This window comes from Grus americana, chromosome 9, assembly GCF_028858705.1.
Source record: "Grus americana isolate bGruAme1 chromosome 9, bGruAme1.mat, whole genome shotgun sequence".
Lineage (NCBI taxonomy): Eukaryota > Metazoa > Chordata > Aves > Gruiformes > Gruidae > Grus > Grus americana.
Window position 1 is genome coordinate 11,990,399 of NC_072860.1, and position 26,747 is coordinate 12,017,145.

The 26,747-nt window shown below is 36.7% G+C and overlaps 2 protein-coding genes across 10 annotated transcripts in view; both read right to left on the reverse strand.

Moving 5' to 3' along the window:
- Window positions 1-2,019, reverse strand: part of XRN1 (5'-3' exoribonuclease 1) — a 36,094-nt gene extending 34,075 nt beyond the window's left edge. For 6 of the 7 annotated variants that reach the window (XR_008578225.1, XR_008578224.1, XM_054834771.1 and 3 more), the window contains exon 1: window positions 1,793-2,019. Coding sequence is in view for 5 of the 7 variants with exons in the window: in XM_054834771.1 (XP_054690746.1) it covers window positions 1,793-1,867 (75 nt within the window). In the remaining 2 variants the exon portion in view is untranslated. Of the gene's footprint in view, window positions 1-1,389; window positions 1,641-1,792 lie in introns of those variants that run through there. The other variant, XM_054834772.1, reaches the window with a different exon arrangement.
- A 198-nt stretch (window positions 2,020-2,217) lies between these two features.
- The window catches only part of ATR (ATR serine/threonine kinase), a 43,611-nt gene continuing 19,081 nt past the window's right edge, over window positions 2,218-26,747 (reverse strand). The window contains exons 22-48 of one of the 3 annotated variants that reach the window (XR_008578223.1): window positions 26,489-26,695; window positions 26,157-26,270; window positions 25,154-25,269; window positions 24,123-24,243; window positions 23,062-23,199; window positions 21,729-21,936; window positions 21,080-21,258; window positions 20,017-20,181; window positions 18,741-18,832; window positions 17,720-17,811; window positions 17,139-17,316; window positions 15,591-15,767; window positions 15,041-15,200; window positions 14,316-14,495; window positions 12,794-12,936; window positions 12,284-12,381; window positions 10,965-11,197; window positions 10,065-10,199; window positions 9,276-9,476; window positions 8,816-8,959; window positions 7,914-8,064; window positions 6,883-7,039; window positions 6,598-6,751; window positions 5,516-5,667; window positions 5,161-5,266; window positions 2,921-3,800; window positions 2,218-2,346 (exon numbers count right to left, since the gene is read on the reverse strand). Coding sequence is in view for 2 of the 3 variants with exons in the window: in XM_054834767.1 (XP_054690742.1) it covers window positions 3,627-3,800; window positions 5,161-5,266; window positions 5,516-5,667; window positions 6,598-6,751; window positions 6,883-7,039; window positions 7,914-8,064; window positions 8,816-8,959; window positions 9,276-9,476; window positions 10,065-10,199; window positions 10,965-11,197; window positions 12,284-12,381; window positions 12,794-12,936; window positions 14,316-14,495; window positions 15,041-15,200; window positions 15,591-15,767; window positions 17,139-17,316; window positions 17,720-17,811; window positions 18,741-18,832; window positions 20,017-20,181; window positions 21,080-21,258; window positions 21,729-21,936; window positions 23,062-23,199; window positions 24,123-24,243; window positions 25,154-25,269; window positions 26,157-26,270; window positions 26,489-26,695 (3,975 nt within the window). In the remaining variant the exon portion in view is untranslated. Of the gene's footprint in view, window positions 2,347-2,396; window positions 3,801-5,160; window positions 5,267-5,515; window positions 5,668-6,597; window positions 6,752-6,882; window positions 7,040-7,913; window positions 8,065-8,815; window positions 8,960-9,275; window positions 9,477-10,064; window positions 10,200-10,964; window positions 11,198-12,283; window positions 12,382-12,793; window positions 12,937-14,315; window positions 14,496-15,040; window positions 15,201-15,590; window positions 15,768-17,138; window positions 17,317-17,719; window positions 17,812-18,740; window positions 18,833-20,016; window positions 20,182-21,079; window positions 21,259-21,728; window positions 21,937-23,061; window positions 23,200-24,122; window positions 24,244-25,153; window positions 25,270-26,156; window positions 26,271-26,488; window positions 26,696-26,747 lie in introns of those variants that run through there. The other 2 variants (XM_054834767.1, XM_054834768.1) reach the window with 2 other exon arrangements.

Genomic DNA, 26,747 nt, shown 5'->3' on the forward strand with positions numbered 1-26,747 from the left:
AGATAAGAAAGCAGGGCAAAGCACAGGCAGCATTCTAAAGAGATGAAAACTAAAGCTTTTATATGGAAGCAACATATATATATGAAAAACAGATGACCTCTTAAGAAGCACAGCTATAATATAAAAATAATCATGTGTTTTACATAGGAATTGCCTTTCATTATGGGTAGTTTTTTCTGTAATAGCAAACAAAAATCCGAATCTAGATGGTAGTATGTGTCAGTCTGTATATTCACACAATCTGGCAGAAAAAAGGAAGCATGAGGATACATGTTACTGTTGAAGCTTAGTATCACAGAAAACAATCTGGACATTTTCTTTTCTCCTTTATAGAGAGTATTTCACATAAGCTAACACCATCATCTAGTCTTCAGAAAGACTAACTAGAGATTGACATTAGAACTGGCATACAAGGTTGAGCTGTGCTGTTTATCATAAGGGTTCAAACAGCCTCTCTGAGAAAGCATCGTGGGTACTACCCCCTGCTGCTCTTCTGCTGGTTAGAGCAGACACATGCTGACTCCCTCAGCTGCCACAGTTCTTCAGTTGAAGTTCAAAGCTACCACCAATTTCAGTGAGTAGCCGAGGCTTTTAGCAAAACAGCTGAAAAGCCAGCACACACTCCTGCCGCCTTGCTACACAGACAATAGAAGATACTGTAGTGAAACTAAACAAATCATAAGCAAGGACCTAAGCTTTGGAACTAGAAGGGTCAAACATCCAGATTTGGAATCACTTGAGCAGGACATCTTAGGTACGTTGATACAACAGCTGTTTGATCTTTTAAAATACTATCTGTTTAGGAAAAATATATTAACACTCGAACACGCCTCCAATCATCACCCAACTCTTCTCAGAACATCCTTACTCAAGACTACAAAACCACATCCATAACACTAGTTGAAAATGACAATAAGTTAAGCACTTGCCTCTAACAGGTACCAAATAGGATTTCTCTGAAAACAAGACTTTTTGCTTATTAAAAGTATCATTTGCGGCTTTCCTTTGTCAGCCTTTAACGTACTTCCCATCTTGGCTACTAACGCAAACTATCCGACGTACAGAACAACAAGGAAACGCAGCAGAGCGGTAAAACCTGTCCCTCGTCATTACTGTGCCATTCGTCGTCAGCAGCAGTAACTTTTCTGAGCCCGGTAACGAGGAAACTCCGACCTCCTGCTACCCGAGGGGGTGAGGGGCCGCCAGGTGCCGAGGGAGCACCGCGGAGTTTCAGACGGGCTGGGAAGGAGCGCGGCCGCCGGGAAAACGAAAGAGAGAGAGCCCGGCCGTAGGGAGCCGGACACCGCCACGTCGCGGGGGCACGCTCCGGGCTGGGCATTTCCTCGAGGTACAGCGAGATTGCGGTTCGGGTGCTTCTGAAAACATTACCTGCATATAACGAGGAGTGCAAATATCTGCGCCGCTGACCTCAGCAGCAGGCTCCCAGCGCTGCCGTAAGCTAACGGCGACCTCAGCTCAGATATTCAGGCTTTCAGGGGGGCTCCGAAAGCCTCGCCCGCTTCCCAGCGACCGCACGCCGCCATCCCGCGGCTTTCGGCCGCTTCGAGCTGCGGGTCTCGCCGAGGCGCGGCCGTGGGCACAGCCGCCCGTCCTGCGCCGACCTGTCTCTCGGCGAGCCGGCCTCAGCCCCGCAAGCCCGGCCCAGGCAAGCCCGGCCGGGGCCCAGGCCCGCTCCCTCGTCCTGCCGAGGGGCCCCAGTCAGGATCCCCCTCCTCCGCCCCGGCGCCGAGACGAGCCCTTGGCAGGCAGCGGCGCTCCGCTCCCAGCTCACCTGATGCTCCTTCAGCACCTGGCTGAGGCAGGGGTACCGCTCCGAGATCCACCGGTAGAACTTCGGGACCCCCATGGCCACCGCTGCCCGCCGCCCTCACAGCCCCGCTGGACCCAAACAACCCCGGGCCGCGCTCCGCCTTCCTTCCGGCGCGCCGTACTGACAGCCGGGCCTCCCGCGCCATAGAGCGCCGCGCAGAGCGCCCCACGCCGACCATAGAGAGCTCAGACAGAGCGGCGCTGCCGGGGCGGGGCGGGGCTGGTTCCCTCCCTCCAGCGCGCCCCCGCCCTCTGGCGTAAGCGTCGTCCTGCCGCTTCCTGTCCCGTCAAGTGGCCGGGGAGAACGTCATCCGCTGGTAATAATAAACCCGTGAAGCGTGGCCTGCAATCCGCTACGGGAGCTTCCACGACGCGCCTCAGTGCCCTCAGGCCCGGCCTGCTGTGGGCAGCAGATCTTCTAGCCCCTGTGCGATGCAAATCAGGAACTGCCTCAGCGGCAACTGGTGCAACAGGTGCCTGTAAGGGTCCCTGCGCGCCGTGGTACAGTGACAAAGCCTGTGAAAGGTAGCCACAACAGAAAAGACCATGGCAGCTCCCAAAGATCTCACTTGGAAAAATCTTCACATTTATGAGTCAGTGACACCACTTTTGGAAGATTACCCACTAGTTCCCCACAGAAACAAACCCACTACAACCAGCTGTAAACCCATTACTTAAATTTACTCTCCCTAGTGCCCAGATTCCAGCTAAACTAAAACTTGAGTCTCCATGACACAGCATCAGTGTGATCAAAAACTTATGACATCATTTGTCTCTCAGAACAGCAGAAACAAAAATAATGTGTGTTAGTGATATCCTAACTGTAGGGTAAAAGAGTATAATTTTTCCCTATCTCCCCCCTCATTTCCCTACAATTTGGATGCCTAGAGAAGCAAGCATTACTGGAAGTTAGTACATGCCTTTTGAACATACGTAGTCAGTCTACTCTTGGCCATGTCAAAATGCTTTTTCTGAAACTGAGTTTTTAAAAACACTCACTATAACCACGCTTTTTACAAGGGAGGGAAGAGAGGGCCTGTCCAGAACTCTGAGGACCCTGAAGGTACGTTAAAGTCACAGAATACTATACCCTGCCTGATGCACTGGTGTTACAGCCATACTGCCAGGGTCCTCCACCTCACAGCTTTGTGTCATTTCCTTCACCAGGGTTTCTTAGCACAGCAGGCAAGGGCTAAGGAAACAGTTTCAGAACATTGTAGCACTTTACCAGTTTCTTGATGGTCAGATTTAAGATCCCAAATGCTTTTCTAGACATAGCCAGGCCATATGGAAGAAAGGCAAGGAAACCAAAATTGAAGGTCTACCACTGAAAATTACTACTACTGATTTTTAGAAAGCCCTTCTGAACTATGAGTAGAAAAAGTTGAATCACTTTACATCATATCAGTATAAAACTTTAATGTCAGATTTTCTAATCTACAAGCAAGCTGAATGAGAAAAATCTTTACAAAAACATACAGTACTTTATAAAGTTAAGAGTGCATTCTTTCAACGTGAAATTTTTTCATGTAGTCAGAGGAAGCAACTTGCCTATGTACTGCCTTCTATATGTATACAAAACATAAGTCATAACATCTTACACATCTGCCAGTGTATTCATAACATACTTGCAAGTGCATTGTATATTTTACATAGATTTTGGATTGGTCATAAGACTGTTTTGCTGCTTACAATCAAAAATCAACAGAAGTAACCGGTTATCACTGATTAATACCTCTTCACGAATATTATACCTGCACCACTTGCGAATGGTGTCATTCCAAAGTGAACAGATTTCACATATATGGAGCCCAGCCCATATACATCTGGCAGAGCAGGTTGTCATCACTTGCTTCTTGAATAAGATAATGAACATGACCTTCAATAGATAAAGGTAATCCTTTTATTCTGTTTCTAGTCTTAATGACACCTTGCAGCCGTTGTTCTATATCAAGGACATGGGTTTTGGCCTGGGAACAAAGGAAAAGAAAAAAAATATTGCTACAATCCATGAACTTCCACTTCTTAAAATAAAAAAGCATTTATTAGGATGTGTTTGAAATCTGTATGCTAATTTAATACAAAACCCATATGTCTACACCAGTTACTTTGAAAATATACACACTTTTTAAATTTTTAAAATGGATTATAACTTTTGCTTTAAGTTTTTACAGATAAAATTTACCAGAGAAGATTGAAAAAGCTATGCAAATGTATTTGAAAATGTTAGAATGCTTTATTTCATACAATTACTTTCAAATAAATGCAAATTTTTCCCAGCCTTTTTCTTGGAATTCTGGATAAAATTAAAGGAGATACCTAATCTGGAAAATTTAGGCCAAAATTATGCGCAAGTGAAAATGAAGAAGTCTAACAACAGGTTGTGCTGAGATACTCAAAATGAGCTGTTCTAAGGCCCACTGGAGTAGCTAGTTCATACCAATTATATGCACACATTTTCTTTTAAAGCTCAAGCATAACATTGGCACCTACCCAGAAAAAACAGTCAACATATACAACTATGTGGGTGGTCCTGTAACTAAAATAAAGGTTATGTAGACACAGCCTGATTAGTGGTTGTTTGAAGACCAAGAGATTTGCTGTGCTGAAATAGCTCAGTTAAGTTCTTTGTTGTGATATAGCTTCAGTACTGTAGTTTGTTCTTTATCTTAGTTGCCGTGTTTATCAGTGCTCCCTAGGTTTTATCTGCTATTACACATTTATTTTCACTAACTATTCCTTTTAAAGCAAAGAGACAAATCAAAATTTTTGCAACGGGGAAAGAGAATAAATATTATAGGTTGTGCAAGCTATGTTTTGGATGAACAATAGAGTATTTATCAGCAGCTACAAAAGAAACAGTACATATGAAATCCTAATTGTAACCAAGTATTCCTTGACATGTAACAAGGCATATAGTTCAATAATAAACACCCACTCATGAAAAGCACAAAAATATGCATGGAAAGGACTCCAGACATTACTATCACTGTAAATCTGGAGGACTGTGCAACAGAGTGAGGGGTAGCAGGAGCCTCTCCTCTCCTATTGCTTCTGTTGATGTAGTCCTTGACTTAGTAACAGTAATAAGAGAATTACAGGCTCTATTTTGTTTGGTTCTTTAGTAAATTACATTTTCTATCAATAAAAACAGTCTCTTTATGGATAAGAATTATGAACACAGAGATAATCAAGAAGAAACAACCAGAGGAATTTTTAAATGAAAGAAAAAACAAGACAGTTAAAGTTTCAGTTAGAGAATATATAACTTGCAACCATAATGGACATTTAAAATTTGAATACCTTATTCTATGCTTGTTTTAAACTAACCTTTTCATTGACAACTTCTCCAGTTTCGTTCACCTGTGCTTTTGTATTCCCTTTAACAGGTTTACTCCATTCCACAAGAGGATCATGGAGAAAAGTCTTTAAGACACTAAATAAATTAAAAGTAAGAAAAGGATAAGATACATACAATACATTTAATTTTCAAAACAAGAACACTGACAGGAGTCTAAAGATAACGCTGAATATTTATATTGTTTTATATTTAACTGCTTGTCATGCTAAGACTGAGCTGCATGACAGGCATATGCTGGAACTGGCACATTCACCAGCAGTTACTGTTTCAGACGTTTAGACTACAGACAGCTTTTTCAGTTTGTAGCAAAAACAGTTGCCGTACCTCATTAGAGGCTCCCTTTGATCACGCATAAGCCTCATTGTGACTTCACATGCTCTTCGGAAGAGACCTTCTGTTCCCATTGGACCCATTCCATTAACCATGTTGTGAGTGAGACGAAAAGGAACGATTTCCGGAACTTCAAAAGTTTCTCCCTTTATGTTGATAAAAAAGGGTATCCCCTGAGCATTTTATGTATTATTAAAATAAATGGTAACATTTGCATTGTTTTTAGATTTTTTTCCCCATCTTTCTCAGTGGCAGTTTCCTAGCTGACAAGAGATGTTTGCTTAGATCACACTCCTCAGCTGTTACAGGTAAATTACAGTGAATAAGGGATACCAATGTCCAAATAACCTCTTTTTCCTTGTTCTAATACACTAATACAGGGTATAAAATTTTGTTCTAAATATATATCACTGCTCTGTAGTTTCATGCAAAAATGCTAACTTTTGTAATATGCAAGTTAATAAAAAAAGAATAGTTTTTAAGCTAAGGGTTATGTAGGACAATTTAGGCTTACTAAAAAGAAAGCAAGAGAAATAAATCAACAGTATCTCTACCTCACTTATCTGAATTAAAAAGAGCACATGTGCCACACCAAAAGCATCTTTCAACAGAAACACCAAAACTCCAAATCCCACTCTGGCCACAGCTTCTGCTGTTTATTTTTATACAGCCATTGGAATTTTTGTGCTGAATTTGTGTGAGAAAACAAAGAAACTCTTCACAGCAGCAGAATTCTGAACATAGCAATTACAGCTTTGTTTGAAGGGTGGTAGTAGAGAGGGAGAGTGGCAAAATACACACACTCTAAAATTTGGGCTATTTCAGTGTATCCACATCAGCTCATCTGATATTGGCTGAATTAAAAAGCTGGCTTTAATGTAGCATACAGAACAATCACGCACTCTTTACATATCCCAGACTGTTTGTTGGGTATAAATCAGAAACAAAGCGACAGAGATAACACAAGAGATATCTTAAAGTAAAAAAAAAAGTGGAAAAAAAACCCAAACCAGTAGAAATGTATAACTTACACGCATGTAAAATAAAGGGCAAGTTCAGCCAGTGGCATTTCTCACCTTATTGAAAAGGCAGTTGAAATCCACATGCACGCATTCACCAGTCAAAGAATCAAACAGAATGTTTTCACCATGACGGTCTCCTAGACCGAGTATGTAACCTACCATTGACATAACTGCAACAGAACGACAATAGGCTGACCTACTATTGTACCTGCGGAAATAAGAATCAGATATGTCTCAGTCACTTCCTTGGGTTATCTGTCTTTATTCAGTAGTATCATTAATGTTTGGTGAAATACATAACGTAGATATTCTTGAGCTAGCCTAATCCCAGTTACTTACCATGAAGTTGGATCAGGAAATGTTCTTAGAAACCATTCATGAAAGAGAGGAGGATGACGAGGCAGAAGGACTTCTTTGAACATTTTCAGTTTTTCAGACAAAGGCGCTGACTTTGGAAGCATATGCTGACGCAATTCTTTTCCAGTCATATAGATACCTGTAATAGACCTCCTCAATTAGGCAGAAGAAATCCCCAAATATAAAGCCTTATAAGTACTATGACAATATGGTATCTTAGAGAAGATGAACATCTCCATAAAATGGAAATAAATGAACAAATTAAAAATAAGCCATAGAACATGTTGGTGGGACCGGAAAATAAATTAAAATCATAATGTTAACTGAAAGAGACTTGACAAACAAGCCACCAGTTTTACCAAGCGCCATGGGGGGGGGGGGGAACACACATACACAAAAAATCCCCCACCCTCATAAAGCCATTCATTGTATTCAGCTGAGATGTTTGGAGTTCCAAACTCCCAGATGTCTGCATACATACAGATAATGTGTTAAGTTTTCCCCCAAAATTGTATTGCACTGACCAGAAAGTTGCTTTCTTAACAAGAAATTCAAAAGAAATCTGATCTTTTCCCTGGAAAGTTGCTGTATCCTCAACCTTGACTCAGTTATAAATTATCTTCATTATCTTACACAAATGTAACAGAAATGAAAAACAACATACTGAATCTAAAGAAAAAGTTCAGTCTTTTCTATTCTGCACATACATTCCCATACTACTGGCACTGCTGCTGAAATTACTTACCTCATTGCATAAAAGAATGTTTTAAGATGATTGTGTTATCAGTTCTCATGAGGAACTTGTTCATTGCAAGCATCAATTGTCTTCAGTTTAAGAGTAAAAGTCTACCACACATATGAATAGTAATATATTGCAGGTAGTTAAAAACACACGTAACTGCATCCTTGTAGAATTTAGTATGATCCTTGCTGTTTGTCTCATTTACTACTAAAGATAAAAGTTCTTAAAAATATAAAATAAAATATCACTATAGTCTAATATATTTCTTTACCTTTCTCCTTATAAAGTTTTATCAGGATATTTCTTAACCCAGCAGTATTGTTCACCCATTCAATGATGCCACATTCATCATTTAAGGGAATAACTGCGTAGGTTCGAATATGGAGTTCTCGCCTACGTGATTCCGCATCTTTTCTTAAGCACTATTCACAAAAGAAAAATGAGATTAACAGATAACATAGATAGAACCAAAATGTATCAATAACATTAACCATACTATCTGTATCTATTTTCCAATCACATGATCTAAAATTTAAACTTCTATGCTTCACTGTCTGGTCAAATGCAAGCAAAATGCTCATCTGTTCTCCAAAGTAAATGAAAAAAAAAAAGAAGAGAATTTTGCAATAAAATAGTCAAACTACATAACTTGTACATGGCTTAAATCCCTTAAAAGCAGTATTTGAAATAAGTGTTTCAGCATGTTTCAGACATGCTATCATTTGCTTTAACCTCACGGTACCTTAACCTTAGGCATGTTGCTGAGAAGAAAACTATAAATGAAATAAGTACGACAAAGCTTCTAGTATGAAAATATGAATTTACCTATTTCTCATTAAAAATATTAGAAAATCCTGAATAAGAAATAAGAAGCATGACAGCAGAATATTTGCAGTTATTTATTTACTGCAAATAACTTCTCCTCTATATTTTTGCTGGAATAAGAAATTGTTTTGGCAAAATGTTATATTTTGTTATTGTTTTCACAAGTCCATAAGAAGTTATACATTATCAATTGCTACTGATTTCCACTGAAATAAGGTATTTTGCAATAGTTTAGTTTTCTTCCAGTAAGCTTTAACTCAAGGTAAGATTAGGGTTTTTTTGTCAGACAGTTCAGCATTTTGTTCTGGTCAGTAAGTATAATGCATCTGATTGTCTAACTCATCAAACCTTATTAATTAGGGAGTTGAATTCCATGAGCCGGCAGTCTTTTCTTAGATCATCTTTTGGCTTACACATCATAATGTAAGATTTCCCATCTGAACCTTTTAAGGTGATCTTTTTTGGCTTTTGAAGTGAGGCAAGAATTTCCACCTAAGGAAAAAGTTAAATTCTTTATTAACATGTATATCAGAACATCCAAAATAAAGCATCTAACTGTAATAAACCACTGCAAACAATCACATTAACACTTCCATGGTGCTACAGCATATTAACCTCAGGCCAAAACTTTATCTAAGTACCAAGAGGCCGTATCTGTCTCAGGTTGTTATGACAAAAAGCACACAGTTTCCGTGAAAGTAATTATGAAGTTTCCTGCTCACTCCTCCATTTCTAGGGAACTAAGATGTATTTGCCGCTACATTTATTTAAGAAGAAATTTAAAATGCGGTGGCAACTAGAGGCTTACCGTATCATCAAAGCCAGCAATGTAGGCCCAGCATCCAGGAAAAGGGTCATGGTTAGCATGTGTACCAGGAATTGAAGGAAGAGTTGGTATCATTACAGATTGTAGGGGAATGAGAATTTCACTAAATGTGTGCTCTTCTACTAATCTCTTAAGTGTTTTGAAATGAATATTCATGCTTAATGTTGAGCTGTTTCCATCAACCTTAAAAAAAAAAGTTGTTCAAAGTTAACAATAAACACTTAGAATATCACTGCTACTTTACATTAACTAATACATAGAATAATAAATGCTTATGGTAATAAGAAAAATTGAAAATTACATTTCAAATTAAATGAGAGTGGTCAGAAGTAAATATATCTGGCCTTTATGGCACATATATTTTTCACTCTGAAGGTAAATACAGAATAATGAAAGAATTTATTTAATTTTACCTTTATTATCAAGTGCATTTGGTTCATGAAAACACAACTAGCCTGCTTTTATAGTAAAACTCCGTGAAAGTTACTGGGCAAGAATCATACATGAAAGCACAAAACAATGTAAAGCCCATGCACTGTGAAATGTACCATTATATACTAAAATATTTTACAATGTGCTCAATTTAGAGCTATTTTCTACTTTTAAAAATATTTTTATTAAGTAAAAAAAATAATTTTAAAAGTTAGTATAGTTTTGGTTAAATTGCAGTAATGTAATGAATTGGCTAATGAAAACTATCAGAAGAAGCTTTTGTATAACATTTTTTAATAATCCTATTACATGCATTAATTTGTTTATTTTTGTAAGTACCGGTTTGTTACATAGTTCTAACAGCTTATCTGTAAGGCGTGTTGCATCTCCAATAAATTTTCCTAAAGATTCCTTCATGTGAATAGCTTTGTTTAGAATTTCCTTACATCTATTGACCCGTGTAGAGTAAGAGGACTGAAAAAAAGGAAAGTTAAAATTTATTAAACAGTCAAATCAGTTAAAGAATCCTAAAAAAAAACCCCAACCCCAAAACCCAAACCCCACAGTAATATATTCTCTTCTCTACTTATTGCTTGTCACATTTAATATCTGGAGCAGGATGTTCTCCAACTGAAATTTGGTACCTGAACTAGTACTAAAGTGGTATGGTTGGGGTGTGTGTGTTATTACTTTCTGAAACCATTCTTGGGAGTCCCACAACATAAAGACCAATATACAAGAATATGACAGTGTATCCTGAACATTATTTCACCAGCCTTAAAGAAATAGCATGCACCATTCTTTCCAATTTGCTTTGGAACGACCTTATTACCAAGTAAATATTAGGACAAAGTGGCGTATCTATCTCATTTTAATCAAGGCACAGAGTTGACTGTTTGATTATAAAACTGGAAGTACTATTACGTTTACTAAAAATTAGAAAATCTGTTGTCCATAACTATCCAATTCATCAGCTATTTGTTATTCAAGTTCCTTTCCTAATGCATCATACAAGTCAGGATGCATATTAGCATTCTAATTTGGAACATGTAAACTGTAATATCTGAACTTGACACTGCAATTAGCGTTGATACTCTGTTCCACAACACACTATCACAGCAACTGAAACTCTCAATTCCTTCTTACTATCTTAAAGTAAAATAGGTTATGTTCACGTTTCTCTCTGATGAAAACAATTGTACAAACTTAATAAAGGTGTAGCTATAATTATCAAGGTACCTTGGACACAGCAGTCATCATCCACATTGCTTGCTGTGGATAGGCTAAAAACACTTTAGCAACAATCACCATCAGAACTGCGAAGACTTCATCATGAGAATGGCAGATTCGGGAGATTAACTGAGAAAAAGCTGTCAGAAACTGGTAAGGAGCTAAGTGATTTGTGTGCTCTGTAATCACCTTATTTATTTTAGCTAAATCATTTTTCATTTGAACTCGTTCTGAACGACTAGCTGAAAAACACAAAAGAGAACAAGGTTATGTTTTTTTCCATTGGAAAATGTCAAGTCATTTAAATCAAGCCTACAGAAACGTATTTTGTTGGTAATTTTCATAAGCCAAAAAGCTCAAGGAAAAGCTCCTACTGTAAAGTTCTTTTTAACATAGCGTACAATGACTTAGTACTATTTAACTAACCAGAAAAACAGGAAATAAACAAGCACAGACAACAGGAACATGGAACAGACAATATCAGAAAAGCTCTCCTTACACTCTTAAAATAAAACATCTACTACTCCTCTAAAGTGATGCAGTGGCATAGAACAAACAAAAAACACTCCATGTATTCCCCCCAGGAAAAGGATTCCAGTGTTCCTTAGTGGAGAGGAAATGAAGAAAGTCTTTACAAGGGAGGAACAGATGTGCTAATTTCATATCCCCACCCCTGCCCCCGAGGGTCCAACACCACTGAAAGCAGCATCTGATGTGTCTGCAGCCAGATTCAGATGACCTAACTGTACAGAACCAGGTCAAGATTCAGGAGCCACAAGGGTCTGCTTCACTCCAGACCTGCAGACAATGTTTGCAATTTTCATTTGTACAAAAGTCTCCCAACCAAAATGCATCTATGGTACCAGTTTCACATGCCTTGATGCTGCCTACAGGATTTCCCCCTTCCTCCCCCATTTAAACTTCAGTAAAATTCCTTCAACAACTGGAACCAAGACAAATTGGAAAAAAGCCCCAAAGCCTAACACTTTACTGTACCAAGTGTATACAAAACCACTGCTCATTAGTCATGAGGCAACTTAGAAGAGGTAACAGGTGACATGCAAGGAGTTTCCCTAAATCTGTTTATCAACTTAAGTTACCTGAAGAACGATGCTATCTCATTTTGTATTTTTAAAAAAGCTCTAGAGGATTTAATTAAAATAATTAATACTCTCCTGCATATTAACATTCTGTAATTTAAAAGAATAATAGTACTTGTTTCCAGGTAATAAGTCTAAACAAAGAACTGTAAATATAGTTCACTGCTCTTTCAATCATATATTAAAAGTACGACATAAGAAGTATGTATTGGGAAAAAAATATTCTACCTTTATCACATTCGTATGCTTTTGCTCCGAAGTCCAGCCATAAAGACAGCATTCTTGGCATTGACTGATAGATGAACTGGTTTCCATACTGTAGAGACCTATGATTACATGTTTAAATTACAGCATGTTAATGATACATATTAGAAGCCTTACACATTTTATATCCTTAATTGTTTCACATTCCATTCTGGACTTTAGAAATTTATTTTAATGCAGCTGTAACAACTAAAAGCTTACTAGTATAAAAAGGTTTTGTTTTTATTAATCAAAACTGCAGATTAAATAATTAACTGTCTTACACAAGACAGGTAATTGCTTAGTCAGAAGGCAGAAGTAAAATTAATTAGTTACAAAACCAAAAAGGAATCATGCAGTATTTTGTTTTACAATACTGCATAAAAATTTGAATCAGTCTGAATTGTTGAAAGAAAATATATTCCTACAAAATGTTTTTTCAGTATAGTAGTCATCCTTCTACAGAAACTAAGCGAAGTTCCCCTAGGGTCTAACCTCCCAAAATGATGAACTATGTATCTAATCAGATCTCCTTGTTTTTCCATCTTGTTGTCTGTTACCATCGGCATTAATTTATCATAGTATTTAGCAAGATAAAAGTGTCCATCTTCCCATTCTGGCAAGAAAATCGTAACATCCTGCAACAAAATCAAAAAGAGAGAATTACTTTTGAGAGGATGCTAAATTTAAAATAAAACCCCCAAATGATAATAACAAAAAAGATTCTTGAGAAACAAGAATCTTGTATTAGTTACCTGTGTGCAAAATACATGCAAAAAAGTATTAGTTGTAACTAATCCAAAAATTGTAATTTTGACCCAGGATAAATACTTGTACAAATTAGAAGTCTGTTCTTAAAATACCTCTTGGATTTGGAGACAGGAAAATAATTCAAGATGGGATGACATAGAATTCCTCAATTAGGAAAGATTATAGTTTCATTAAAAATATTGTAATCAAGTTTATCCTGATAATACTGGATTTGAGTTTTTTGAAAAGTGAAACAGCAGGATGTTAATGGTTGGACTTGATCTTAAATGTCCTTTCCAACCTAAATAATTCTATGATTCTATGTTTTTCACACTTCTGTTTTCTTTCTAAATCACAATGTTTAAAAGAAAAACAAAAAAAAGTGTGACGTATATTAGAAAAGAAATAATTTAGCAAGTGGCACATCCATTCTCTAATAACACTGGCTTGTTTCCAGTGCCAATATTCAGACAGAAGAGAATTCTAAGTATTAGTGTTTTAATATAACCCACTGAAATGTCATTAGTTTCCATTATTTCAACCTTCATTTGATTTGATACATCAGTTAGATTTTTTCCTAAATGACTGTTACCAAAGTATTTTAATTAGTAAGACAGCAGTAAGTACTAACAGTCTCAAATGCCAAAACTTGGATAAGAGACATACTACTTTTAAGGAAGTATAAAGATCTGCATCTACTGGTGGTTTAGTAGGCAAGACCAATGCCAAAACAGTATTTCACTAGCACAGCAAGATGAAGCAGTGTAGTGCTGTTGAAGAAAAACATACCAGTTGCCCATTTTCCTAGTTCTTCAGAGACCGCAAGCATATTTAAAGCACAGTTATAAGTCACTACCAGAGAGAAGTAACACTGAAGAGTAGTGCAATATGTCATCAAGTTATCTCACTGTCTATTTAGACTAGCCAACATTTGAGTGAAAAATTCTAATTTCTGTGTGCATAAGAAAAGCGCCATGCTCCTGTAATTTGTTTTTTACTTTAAAAGAGTTATATTAGGTATTCTTAGCTCCCAATGTTGGGAACTGTAGACTTTCCTGTATTGATATGTTATATTAAAGCTAATTCAGATAGCTAAATCTTTACAAGAAGACCTACTTCCCTCCTACACATTGATAAACCATTTAATGCCATTGATGTTGACATTGGCTGACACCATCAGGAGCATAACAATAGCTTACTTAAGGAATATATCATCATTATTATTATTCAAAACTACAGTCTTGTTAACACTAGTATATCAAATTACCTTATATTTTTTCATAACTGCATTGCTTTCAAAGTTAGCAGTTTCTTCCATAAATCTACCCACTAGCAGCATTGCCCGACCGTGGATGAGCTGATTTTTGCTATTGCATGGTGCTTTATTTTCAGGGAAACATAACTCAACTCCCTTCTGGAGAACAATGAGTGCTTGATGAACCTCACCCTAAGGGAAAAAGGAAAACATTTTGTATATTTTAAATGAGAGAGATCTAAAACTTCCATTTTACAGTTGTTAAGGCAAAGCTATGTCCCTGAGTGTTTTCTAGACCACTCTGGCTGTGGTAACTCAATTTTACTGACTTCATACACTTCTTATATTCTCTTGTTATCTCAGTATTGTTGTCTCTTTAGGTTTACCATAATAATTGCTCATGTATTTGCTGCCTACCTCTATTAGTTAAAAGGATACAAATTCAGGAAAGGTCTACTATTAAGATTAATTTAAATTTGCCTGAGCTGCTTTGAGATAAGCAGGTAATCCAACAGTTTTATGCACAGCTGCCAGAAAAGTCAATGGATACAGAAAAGGGCTGACTGGCAGTTGGAGTTAAAAACTCCCAGTGGCTCAACTGCAATCAGAATGTGTTGATAGTCCCAGCTGACATACTTTGTTTTACGTATACTCATTGCATGCCTTTCTTTCTTGAAGAAAACTAAAGATTATTTTTTTGCATGTAAGAAAGTAAGTTCCATTTCCATTTTCTTTACCTTGGACCAGAGCCACTTTGCTCTTTCTATATAGAGTTCTGAGAGCGTAGATTCCCCAGCATTCAGAAGCGCATTATACGCAGTCTGGTGATGACCAGCTTTTCTTGCAACTCTAGCGCTCTGGAGCCAACACTGACCAACAAGCTCACTGTAATCCTGACTGTGGAAATATTTTGGCAGAAAATGAAAAATTTCAGTCATGAATGCTACTTTACAATCTGAAGTAAATATCACTGTGTTAAAACACAAATACGATTTCTCAGTAAGATACACACTACATAGTGATAGTTTAAAATTATTTGTAATGCCTCTGTTTCACCTTTTTCCATTTAGGCCTAGAAACAAATACTCTTTCCCCATTTCTACATTATCTTTCCTATAGACACCACTTTTCCCTTCTATTTCAAAGGTACATAATACTGGAGAGGACTGCTTTTGTCTACAACATAACTTTCCACAGTCTTATCTTCTCTCTTCTAACATGCATATGGAAAACCAGAATATTACTGAGAACACAACATAGACAGACAAGAAATAGTCATGTTCTCACCTTTTACTGAGACTAAGCAAAGCCCTTCTCAGTGCTAAAATGGGTTCTTTTGCTCTGTAAGAGTTTTGGGTCATTTCGATACGAGCACACCAGTTCAGGGAATCTCTACTGTGGTCACCGTCTGGTTGCTGAAACATTGGTCCAATACTATGTTCCAACTCACACAGCATATGCAACCTATGTTAGCAAAATAAAGGCAAAAAATGCTTGAAAATTGGTTGCTGTTCAAGATATAAGCAAGTTTTACAAAGCTTTTGCCATTTACTTTCCAAAAGCTGGCCATGTAAGTAATTTCAAATAGTAGGACTTCTTTTAAAAGCAAAAATGCAGCAAAACCAAACACACAAAATCAAGGATTTGTAAACTGATTAGTTATCTTCTCATGATTCCTTTGCCAAGCTGCTGGATACAGAGACAATGAAGATCACTCAGAGAAGTCAATCTTTAGAAAGAGTATTTCTAGCCATTACTTTTACCAATAATTCTTAAAAAAAGTCTGATATTTTCAACAAATACCATTTTAGAGGCAATATACTATCTGTTACTTAAACACTTACTTTACGATAAAGTAATTCGATTTATTTAAAAATACCATTATTATTAGCTGTCACTGGAAAGCTGCAAAGCTGAGAGCTTGTAAATGATTAAGTTCTCATTGGCAGAGTCTAAGTGTAGCAGGTAGTATATCTGACAGAGAAAGAGTGACTGAAGGCTTCCAGGTAGCCCAGATCAACGGCTAAATCAAACTATTTTGAAAACACTTCTTTCTCAATACTCAATTTCCTAAATAAAATACCACTGCAAAAGCTACCAACACAAAACAGAATTAAGAAATATATACTTTAACTGGCCAGTTTCATGCAATATCTTGCCATAAGGATGCATTTACAGTGCGGAGGAAGTACTAAGCCTTTTTCATTAAAAAAGGCTACTCACTTTTTAGTGTACTATAGCCACCTTCAAAATTTATTAATAAAGAATTATAGAATCATGGAATGGTTTGGGTTGGAAGGGACCTTAAAGATCACCTAGCTCTAACTGCCCTGCCATGGGCAGGGACATCCTCCACTAGACCAGGTTGCTCAAAAAGTAAAGTAGGTAAGTAAGGAAAGTAAGAAAAAGTAAAACCACTGAAAGGGATGGGGTTTCAATTCTTACTGCTCTTTGTTGATAAAAGAAGGGAATGCTTTTAGGCCACCATACAGATTAAAAGTAATGCTCTTAAGTTAATGGAGTTAACTGGCCTATATGTACTACTTTAAGCATGGAATTAAATTGTTGATTTTTATTACCTGGAGTTTACACAGATTTGCTTGCTGACTTTGAAAGACTATACCCAACAGTTTTATTGCGAATATTTTTCATGAAGGATAAATATAAATTCCCAGTTAATCAAAGATTTCCAGTTGGGTGAGTATTAAAAACAAACAAACAAAAGACAGAAAATGCACATCAGCACCATTTATTGTGGAAATGGAAAATTCTTGCTGCTGCATTCTTGATTAGGTGATTTCTGAATTTGAAAATAGTGACATGAAAATCAGAAACCTGATAATGTGTTCGTATCCTCGCTGATAGGATCCTCTTTCAAAGCTTGCTGCTGAAAGGGGTACAATCTGTTCTGCTCGAACAACCTTGAGTGTTTCATAAAAAGCTGCTTCATTTTTCTTCTTGGCTGATAATAATAAATGTCCTAGTCTGACACTCCAAGTAGTGGACTTCACATCTTTGGGGAGAAAAAACAAAAGCCTCTCAAACTCTGTTTCTTCAGGCAGCTTAATCTGAACATGCTTATTTGTCTTAACATACTACTGGAAAAATAAGTTTATCTCAGAACTAATGAAATGAATTTTAGAAATACTGTATAATTACACCCCATAATCCACCCCCAAAACAAACCCAGAAGGAATGTGGCCTTACACTCACTTATGTCTACTCAAAGACTATACAGTTTACAATCAAATACATTTACAAAATCTAGAAGACTGTCAGAACCAACTCTCCCCCCAGTAAAACCCAAGACTAAAAAATTACAATAGCTGCCCCTTGATTCAAGATTATTAGCTTAAAACGTACACTTGTTCAGAAATGCAAGGAAATATTCACATTTTGATAGCATGATGACTTACCTGAAGCCAAATAATTTTCCAATAAATCCCATCGTGTCAGTTTCCAGGCTGCTTCCACTCTGTAAGTGTTCAATTCAGAAATCCATTCAGACCTATTAAAAGACAACAAAGGCAATTAAAGTTTGTGCTGAACTCAATTTTCCTTTCCCCCCTTGGTATGTTAGTCCTACATTATATTAGCAAATATTCTTTATATAAAACTTCTCTTCCTTGAAAAGAAGCAAGGTAAGCTTGCTTCTAATAAAATTAAACCAAAGGATATGCATTAATAACAAATAATAGCCATACAACACGATTCCACAAATTCAATTGCCAAGTAGCATATTTCATTTCTATTGCACATTTTAAAAATTACCATCTTCCAATCTATTTCTCCTATTAGGCTACAGAATAGCCTGGAACCGGTAATATCATAGAACCATAGAATGGTTTGGGTTGGAAGGGACCTTAAAGATCATCCAGTTCCAACCCCCCTGCTGCGGGCAGGGACACCCTCCACTAGACCACGTTGCCCAAAGCCTCATCCAACCTGGCCTCAAACACTTCCAGGGATGGGGCCTCCACAACCTCCCTGGGCAACCTGTTCCAGTGCCTCACCACTCTCACAGTAAAGAATTTCTTTCTAACATCTAATCTAAATCTCCCCTCCTTCAGCTTAAACCCATTATCCCTTGGTCCTGTCACTACACTCCCTGATAAACAGTCCCTCACCAGCTTTCCTGCAGGTCCCCTTCAGGTACTGGTAATATGCAAGACAATGAATAAAAGATTCTATTTAAGAAATTAAAGCACATATCAACACTGCACACAATGCAGACAAGAATTACTAAGATTTCTTGAAGTCTTGAAATAAAGAATTTATAGACAAAGCACTTCAAGTTTTCTAGCTTCACATTGCTAATTGGATATGCTCGATAAGCCTCAAATGCTTGATAATGCACAAAAATGGCTACTGAGACACAGGTAGAACACAAGAGCTTCATATAACTCAAATAAACATTGTATTAGATGCTTACAGTACCTGTTTGCAAGCACTCCATTGACCTGAGTAATTACAGTAGATAATTGACCAAGGCCTAACATGGACTTCACTACACCATGATAATGAATAATCTAGAAATGGGAGGGAAAAAAAAACCCCAAACAAATTAAAAAATACACACACACATACATTAATTAAATTCATGGTAGTCTGAAGGAGGAACTATGTCCATTTGGATGCTTTCTATAATATGAAAAGGCACAACCAATTGCATCATAAGCTAAATGAACATTCAAAATTCAAAAAGCCTATAATTACCAAAGAACTTAATTCACAATTGGCAATTTTTGAAATGTGCCTCACCACAAATATAGTTTAATGTTAATTTATTAATACCTATATCAGAGCTGTAAATAAAAATTTGATTTAAAGAAATTAACAATAACAAGAAAAAAAAAGTCACAGGAAGGAAATAACCCCAAAAGCCAAAGCAATTTCACTCTTCATAAAAATGTTTTCCATACTGTGGGAAGTAAGTAGGGCCCATCAAAACACTATTTACTATACTTGTTATCAGCTGTGCTGGATAACCTCTGCTTCACAGGGAAATGCAAGAAAGCACAGGGATACCCTAGCCTAGGAAACTTTTTGCCTATTTCCATTAGAAGAGTATTTCAAATATAGAAAAGGTAATACATGTCTTCAACTTACTTTTTGCACTGAGCATCATATCTCTGGATATTCACTTGGGCATATGAAAAATATGATGGTTTTCCAGTACTGCTCAGCTTTACAGTACCTTATATGTTCCAATTAAAGGAAGGGAAAGGGGAATGGAAGACAAATAATTGTAAGTTTTCTTTATTCAATTTCTAATAGATCTTATATTATGAACATTTTCCCTGGAAGTCAATAACCAAAAATAGCAAGTTACCTGTGGTAACTTGCTGTAATTGTTCTCTTGGCATGTACCAGTACTGATTGATACTTCAGCAATCCAATTCCAGGCCTTTCCCAGCAAAGGCTGAACTTTAATTGGTAAGCTGTCCTAGCAAAAACTTGGGCATAAGCATCCAACTATTAACCCAAGCCTGCAAATTACAGTATAAACCCAGTAAGAGATTTGTTTCACTTCATATGTCCAATAACAATAATTAGGGTGGCAGTTGCTGAATAAACTCATATGTTCCCATTTTACTTACATATTTCTGAAGAGGTATTTTTGGCTTAGTCTTATGTTAGTTAGAAGATTAAAAAAAATAATTATATATATTTAAAACCCCCCTCAAATATAAATAATTTGTCTTGTATTTACCTGATCAGGTTCCAGCTGGATAGCCCTATCATAACAGGCTGTTGCATCTCTTAGCAAGCCAATACTTTCATGTTCAAGGATTTGTTCTTTGAGAGATGGTTCTGCTTTCCGAATTGCACTCACCCCAGCTACTCCATCTGGCTCATGCATAGCAGCATACAATTTCTTTATTCAAACAGAATTGAAAATGGACATTAAAAACAACTCTAAGACAACAAGATATTTTATACATAACATCCTCAGAATCATGCATCTTCTTGAAAAAGGAGAACAAACTACCCTGTAGGACTTTTTGGCATTAAGCATTCATGGAAAATGTCAGGTTTTTTGGGGTACTTCCAAATTTGAATCCTACTTTTGCTTAGCATACTGTAATACTCATGATCTCATGCTATAGAAAGAGTAACACATCAAGATACCTGAAGCAATCTGTATAAAGGACAAAATAACTATCCTATTATTACATGATAAAGTTAAAAAATATAAAGCTGCAAAACACTTAAGGTGGAAAAGCAACACACTAAGTTTTTCAAACTTGAAACATCACTGAAGAATATAAACCATAGGGGAACCACAGACAGGCTCATCTCAAAGGTTAAAATACTTCCTGAAAATAATTTAAATCGATTTCAACACCCTTAGCATTAGCTCCTTCTCTTCTTTAGAATATGCCACTTAGCTTTCCTTCAAATGTGTTTTGGCTTTTTTGTTGGGTTTTTTTGTTACTACAGTTGGCTGTGTTTTCTCTGACAAAAAGCACAGAGTTAATTAAAAGCAATAAATTCTATATTTTCAACAGAACCACATTTAACTATTTTCAGGATTTTAAAATATTTTATTATACACTGGAAAGCTACTCCTTCCTTTTCATCTAAGAAGCATGCCAAGCAAGGGAAAATACTAAATACTGCTGAAAGACAGATGACTAAACATTTGTATCCAACAGCAAGAGCCTGACTACATCTTTTCTTCTTCTCATCTCAAAGAAGAATTAGACATAGAAGAATAAAGCTTTGTCAATTTTCATTTAAAATAAAACAAAACCCAAAAAGAACTTCATAACCTGAAGAAATCCAAGATGCTCCTGAATATTTTGTTTCTTCTCAGTGATGAATGATTCAAAGTGCATCACAGCCCTTGTGTAAGCCTTAGAGCGAAAGGAAGCCACAGCTAGCGTATCCTGAGGTATGAGGTCTAGAAAACGTGTCACATTTTGATATTCTCCATAGTCCTCACTTGACGCTATAGAAAAAAGACATTTTAAAAAGTCTGTCTGTTGAGGTTTCATTTACAAGAATTACCTTATGCATCAAAATTCAGTTAATTCATTTCACAATTTAGTGAGATAATTGGATTAATTTAAGAACACGTTTTTTCTGCTGTCATCAATAATTTATTTAAAACGATCCTGGCGAACTTCCTACATCTTGCAAGACTGCATAGAATATGTTAAACTGAACCTTTAGAAAACTACCAAGAAACTAACATTTCATTTTTTAATTTTGAATCTGTTTTTCTAACAATAGGCATTCAAACCAATGGATTTGGGGTGTGAGGGGATGGGAATCACAATATAATAGTAAGAAATCACAAAGCAGACTAACATATTATAGTAATATTGCATTCTTAAATGGTCATAATGTGAAGTTGCAAATTTAAATACTTATTTGAAGAATGTAAATGCAACTTTAAATAATATAAGCATTACTCACTTTTTAGATCACCTCTGTCTTTGCTGGACTTGCCAGTATTTTTCTCAGCAATAAGTATTTGAAACTTATGTCTAGCCCACTGAGTGAGATGATCAAGCATGGAAAACACTGTCTGTGTGCTCAGCTGACTTAGATCAGATGCACTGTCTTCAAGTCTCCTGGTAGACTGGTCATCGTGTTTCAGAACAGCCATAATCTCCACGTAAACCTACACAAACATTAATATAAGACAGAAGTACCATACAGCCATCAAAATAGTAGGAAACAGCAATTAACACAAAAATCTAACTAAAATATTAGATATTTTAATTGTATATTTTAAAAATTTGGGGCTTATTTCCAAGCTCTGCTTGTCCCACAATCTTAAGAGGAAGAAATGGCAAACCAAGTAGCAGTTGTTGTGGGGAGATTCCATACATGGATAAAGCCTTTGAAAAGCAAAACCTTGGATTCAGAAGAACCATCATGATTACTGGAATTTTAGGTTTCAAGACACAATGAATGCTACTGCACTTCTGCTGCAAACACAATACTTCAAGGTTTGGTAAGAGTCAAGTTATCTGCTGGCTACCTGATCACAGATCTACTTTTTGCTTATATTTAAGTAAATACCGTGCTGAAAGACCTGCTTCCTGTTTGTTTTAGCCAACAGAATATGAGTTTACATGCTAGATGTTTATTGTGGATGTACTTGTTCACACAAGAAAAATCATCACACACCTCTACACACCCACAATGTTTACACACAGGTATCTTAGCTGTGAAATTTCAAATTAATAGCATGTAAGTTATATTTTTCAGTCTCTTTGACTTCTGCTAAAGCACACTGAAGAAAAGCAGACGGGATGATTCTTTTCTCTCCTATCTCTGCTTTACTACAAGACATCTATGAATCCTGCTCTGCATGAATCTGGTAGCTAAATAGTTTTTCCACTTAAATTGTAAGTGTATGCAAGGGAGGGAAAGAATTATGGGTCTGAATTCTTGGAAGTACACCAGTTCAATCTATTCCTTGTTTGTGTTGCACTCTCTTCTTTTTTGTACCACTCCAGCTCTTGACATTACTGGAATCATAATTAACTGTATAATATCTCATCCTAGGCCCTACTGAAGAAATAAATGGAAATCCACAGAAAAGCAGTTCAACACAAACTTGTATGAGCATATTCAAAACCCTGGCAGAAAAACTGTATTATTAACACAGGAAAAGGAGTTTAACACCTCTACAATTTGTTCATGTAGGTCTAGAGTAATTCTGCAGAGCTGAACAGCTCTTAGAAAGAGCAGCTCCTGAACATTCCTATGAAGAATACTACCATCTTATACATCTCACCTCTTGTTGATCCTCTTTACTGCATCCCAACAAAACATAGACAAGGATGTGTGGAAGCAGATAAATTGTCACTTTATAGTCATTCTTCATCATAATACTGCAGCAGTCGAAAACTTTTCTGGCAAGATCATGTCGTACCTATAGAAAAATATTATTGTCAGGAAAAGCATCATTACAAAAGTGCAAATGCCCGAACAATTAATAGATTTCTTTTTGCTGACAAATACAAATTCTATTCCATTAAATAATTTTAAGATATTTGTCTCCCACAGAAGGTTCATTAGACTTAACAATCCTGCAACAGGGATGCCAGATGGCAGCTGCTATTACATGTATCAATTGCTGATACCACAAAAAGGAAGGCAAGCATGGCTTACATGTTCCACTTTTCCAGGTTTTCTACACCATTGTGAACTTGCACTGGCCATAGAAAAAAATCTTAAGGTTAAACCTGAGAGTATTGCTACACTCAGCCTCTCTTCTGCCCTTAAAAATCTGCAAAAAGTAGAAAATTATGAAGACATTCTACTCTTTTCTGTCTGAACTAGAGGACAGTGTAGCTACTGAGCTACTGTGATTAAATTCACTTCTTAAAGTGGCTGATTTGGAAATGAAATTTTCAGTGGGTCACTTACATGTTGGAAAGGGGAAAGGAAAGAAAGAAAAAGACAATTACTTTTTATGTGCTGGGACTGTGGAGCTATGGGGAAATGAAAGAAATCTTTCAGAAAATGAGAAGGTAAATCTGAGGTTTTCCAGAAGCACTTCAGATACTTTTCAGAAGCATTTGCCAGTGCCTTCAGCTATACAAAAATCTCTGGACAAGGGCAAATTTCCTAGACTTTTGGCTTTGACACTACCCACGAAGCCCAGCCAAGAAGCTACAATGCTGGGTAAGGGAAGGTCCATGGTTATCTTGATGATGCAAGAAGTACATATGTGCTTTAACAGACCTACAGCGAATAGGCATATCCCCCCCATTCACCCCTTACTTTCAGAAACTGAAATGTGGTTCAAGAACTGTGTTGTATATACCAATATGGAGAGATTTATTCTCTTACCTTTGTTATAAGATAACCTGCCCAAGTTGCTGACCATTCCGCAAAATTATCACCTAATTTGCTTAAGTAAATGGGCTTCTTCATCTTAGACCAATTTACAGCCTTTTGATAACTCTTGTATCTGTAATTTTAAAATATCCATTTAATAAAACTAACTTTTAATTTAATATAATAAAAACCAATAGCACATTGTTAATTATGAAGTTCCCTAATTGGAATCATATTAGGTTTAATCTTTTCAATCTTTTAAGAAAAGAATTAAGAGAATGCTTTCAGTAGTCAACATCTTTTATTCTAGAGTGTCTTAAAATGAAGCCTGAAATACAAACAACCTAACACATCACCAGAATGTTAAAGTATACTTCAAAGTGCTATTCAAATCAGTTTTAAGAAATGTCATTTAATAGATATTTGAGGATTATGTTTTTGGCAGGAAAACCCCACAACATATATGAAAGCCAAGAAATGCCAAAGTTTGTTTTCTAAAAAGGTAAAACTTATCACAGATGAGCATGACTGTCTTAATGAGAAAACAGAAAGAAAACATTGTTGATTATTTCAAATTAAGGTGCATACATCATTTGAAGTTTTCTTCACATTATTTTTTTTCATTAATTCAACAAAATGACAAGTCAAATTAAAATCCAATGAGCTCCTCCTATTTCTATAAAGGGTAGCAGTAAAGGGGTATTAATGGATTTGAGTACAAACTCAAATCCTGGTGAGAATTTGTACAAAGAAAACAGAAACAAAAGCTTCAAAACATCATGTAAGACAATGCTTTAGGGACAGACAGAGCCGGGCAAGGTATGAACTCAGAATTTTGCTTGTTTCATTTATAGAGAATTACATTCAAGAAAGTGCTAATTCAGCTTTACGTAGAAAGACCTTATCTGAATTTTGTATATACACACATCACTCTTCACAGAAGAGTAACAATCGCAAAACCAAATGAAGTTATTGCTAGCCTGGAGGGAAAAAAAGTGTTTTTAAAGCTGTTATGAAAAGAAATTGCTGAAGGTGTCATATACCGTGTATTTAAATGAGGTTCCAAGATTTCCTGCACGTGCTCAGGAAACCTCCTCCAAAGCCTGGAGCCTGGGCAGTCAGTGTTTGTCTCTCTACAGTCATAGATAGACAGTAACTCCTGAAAAGGCATGATTTACATGACCAAGTTAGCATTTCATGACCACAGTAGTAACAAAAGCTGATGTATATACAGAAGTAATGAGATAAAAGTTACAGAATGCTCAGTTCAGAAATTATAACTGCAAAACTTTCATCCAGCATTGTTAATCCCCTATTAGGAAGCAGTGTTGATTTCAACTAACTATTGATTCTCCAGATTCTCCAGTTGGTGTTTGGACCATATTATCTTGTATTCTTCACATCTGCCAATAAACCAGGACTAGAAGTTAGTCCAATTCCTCCTTATGCATAAGCTAATGAAATTTCCTTATTCTACTGACTACATGGGGCCACTTATTTTCTCCTGGAGCAAAGAACTGTCCTGAAGTTTTTCACAAAGATATTAAAGAACAACAACAAAACAAACAAAATACCCACACCACCAAATCTGCTTGGAGTTGGCAAACAGCACAAAAGACTAGAGTCTGAAAATAAGGGTAGACTCCCTTTCAGTTGCTTCTTAAAAGCGTAAGCAGAAACCCTCTTTGGGATACTTACTGCTTTTCATTTCCGCCTACAGAACCTGCACCATTTCTAAGTCAGCCTCAGGATTACTCCTTGAAGCACTATGTATGGACTGTTAGTTACCTCTGAAACATGAGATCTCTCCTAAAATACTGTGACACGAAAGCAAACAAATCTTCTAAGTGAGCACTGTGGAGTTTAAAAAAATAAAAAAATCACTACCCTGCATAACCTTTTACCTTCTAATTTAAAGCTGTATAGGATGAAGTTTCAAATACTTAAACATGTACTTCAAAATGTACATTTATATTGCATAATACTAAGTTCAGTGTGATAGGAAATAATTTGTGAAGAAAAATAGGATGTAACCACGTATCTCACCTGAATCGCATACGCTGCAGAATCCTGAGCACGAACATTATCAGCATAAGCAAGGAATGCTCTGGTCAGTTCCATTAATAATCCATAGGCAAAATTTGGATCCTCCACACCAGCCTCAATCACAAACAGAACGCCAGTTTTATTAAAACAGAGTAATAGCTGTATCTTCAATCTCTAAATAATCACTTTGAAGCCTGACTCTAAACTGGTTTAGATGAGAAAGCAAGTATAGATTTTTTTCAAAGGGTCTAAAGATAAGAGGTTCTCTGCTCCCAAGGACTTTTAAAAAAACCCCATAACGCTAAACAAAACACTACAGCAACACTTCTTACCACAAATGTAAAATGTTTTCCTTGTGTTTCACTTGTTGAAAAGTCGAGCCTGCCAGGATCTATGGCTCCCAGTTCACCTAAACATTCTCCACAAAGTAGTCGAGCTTGAGAATTTGCATCCTGGCAGCCAATCAGAAGTACAGTTACCAACTGGGAGATGACTGGTTCCACCGTTTCACTGTCTGTTACATACTTTATCAATTTTTCCTAGGAAGTTGAAAAATAAAAATGACTATTTACCATAAACATGGTTGTAGAA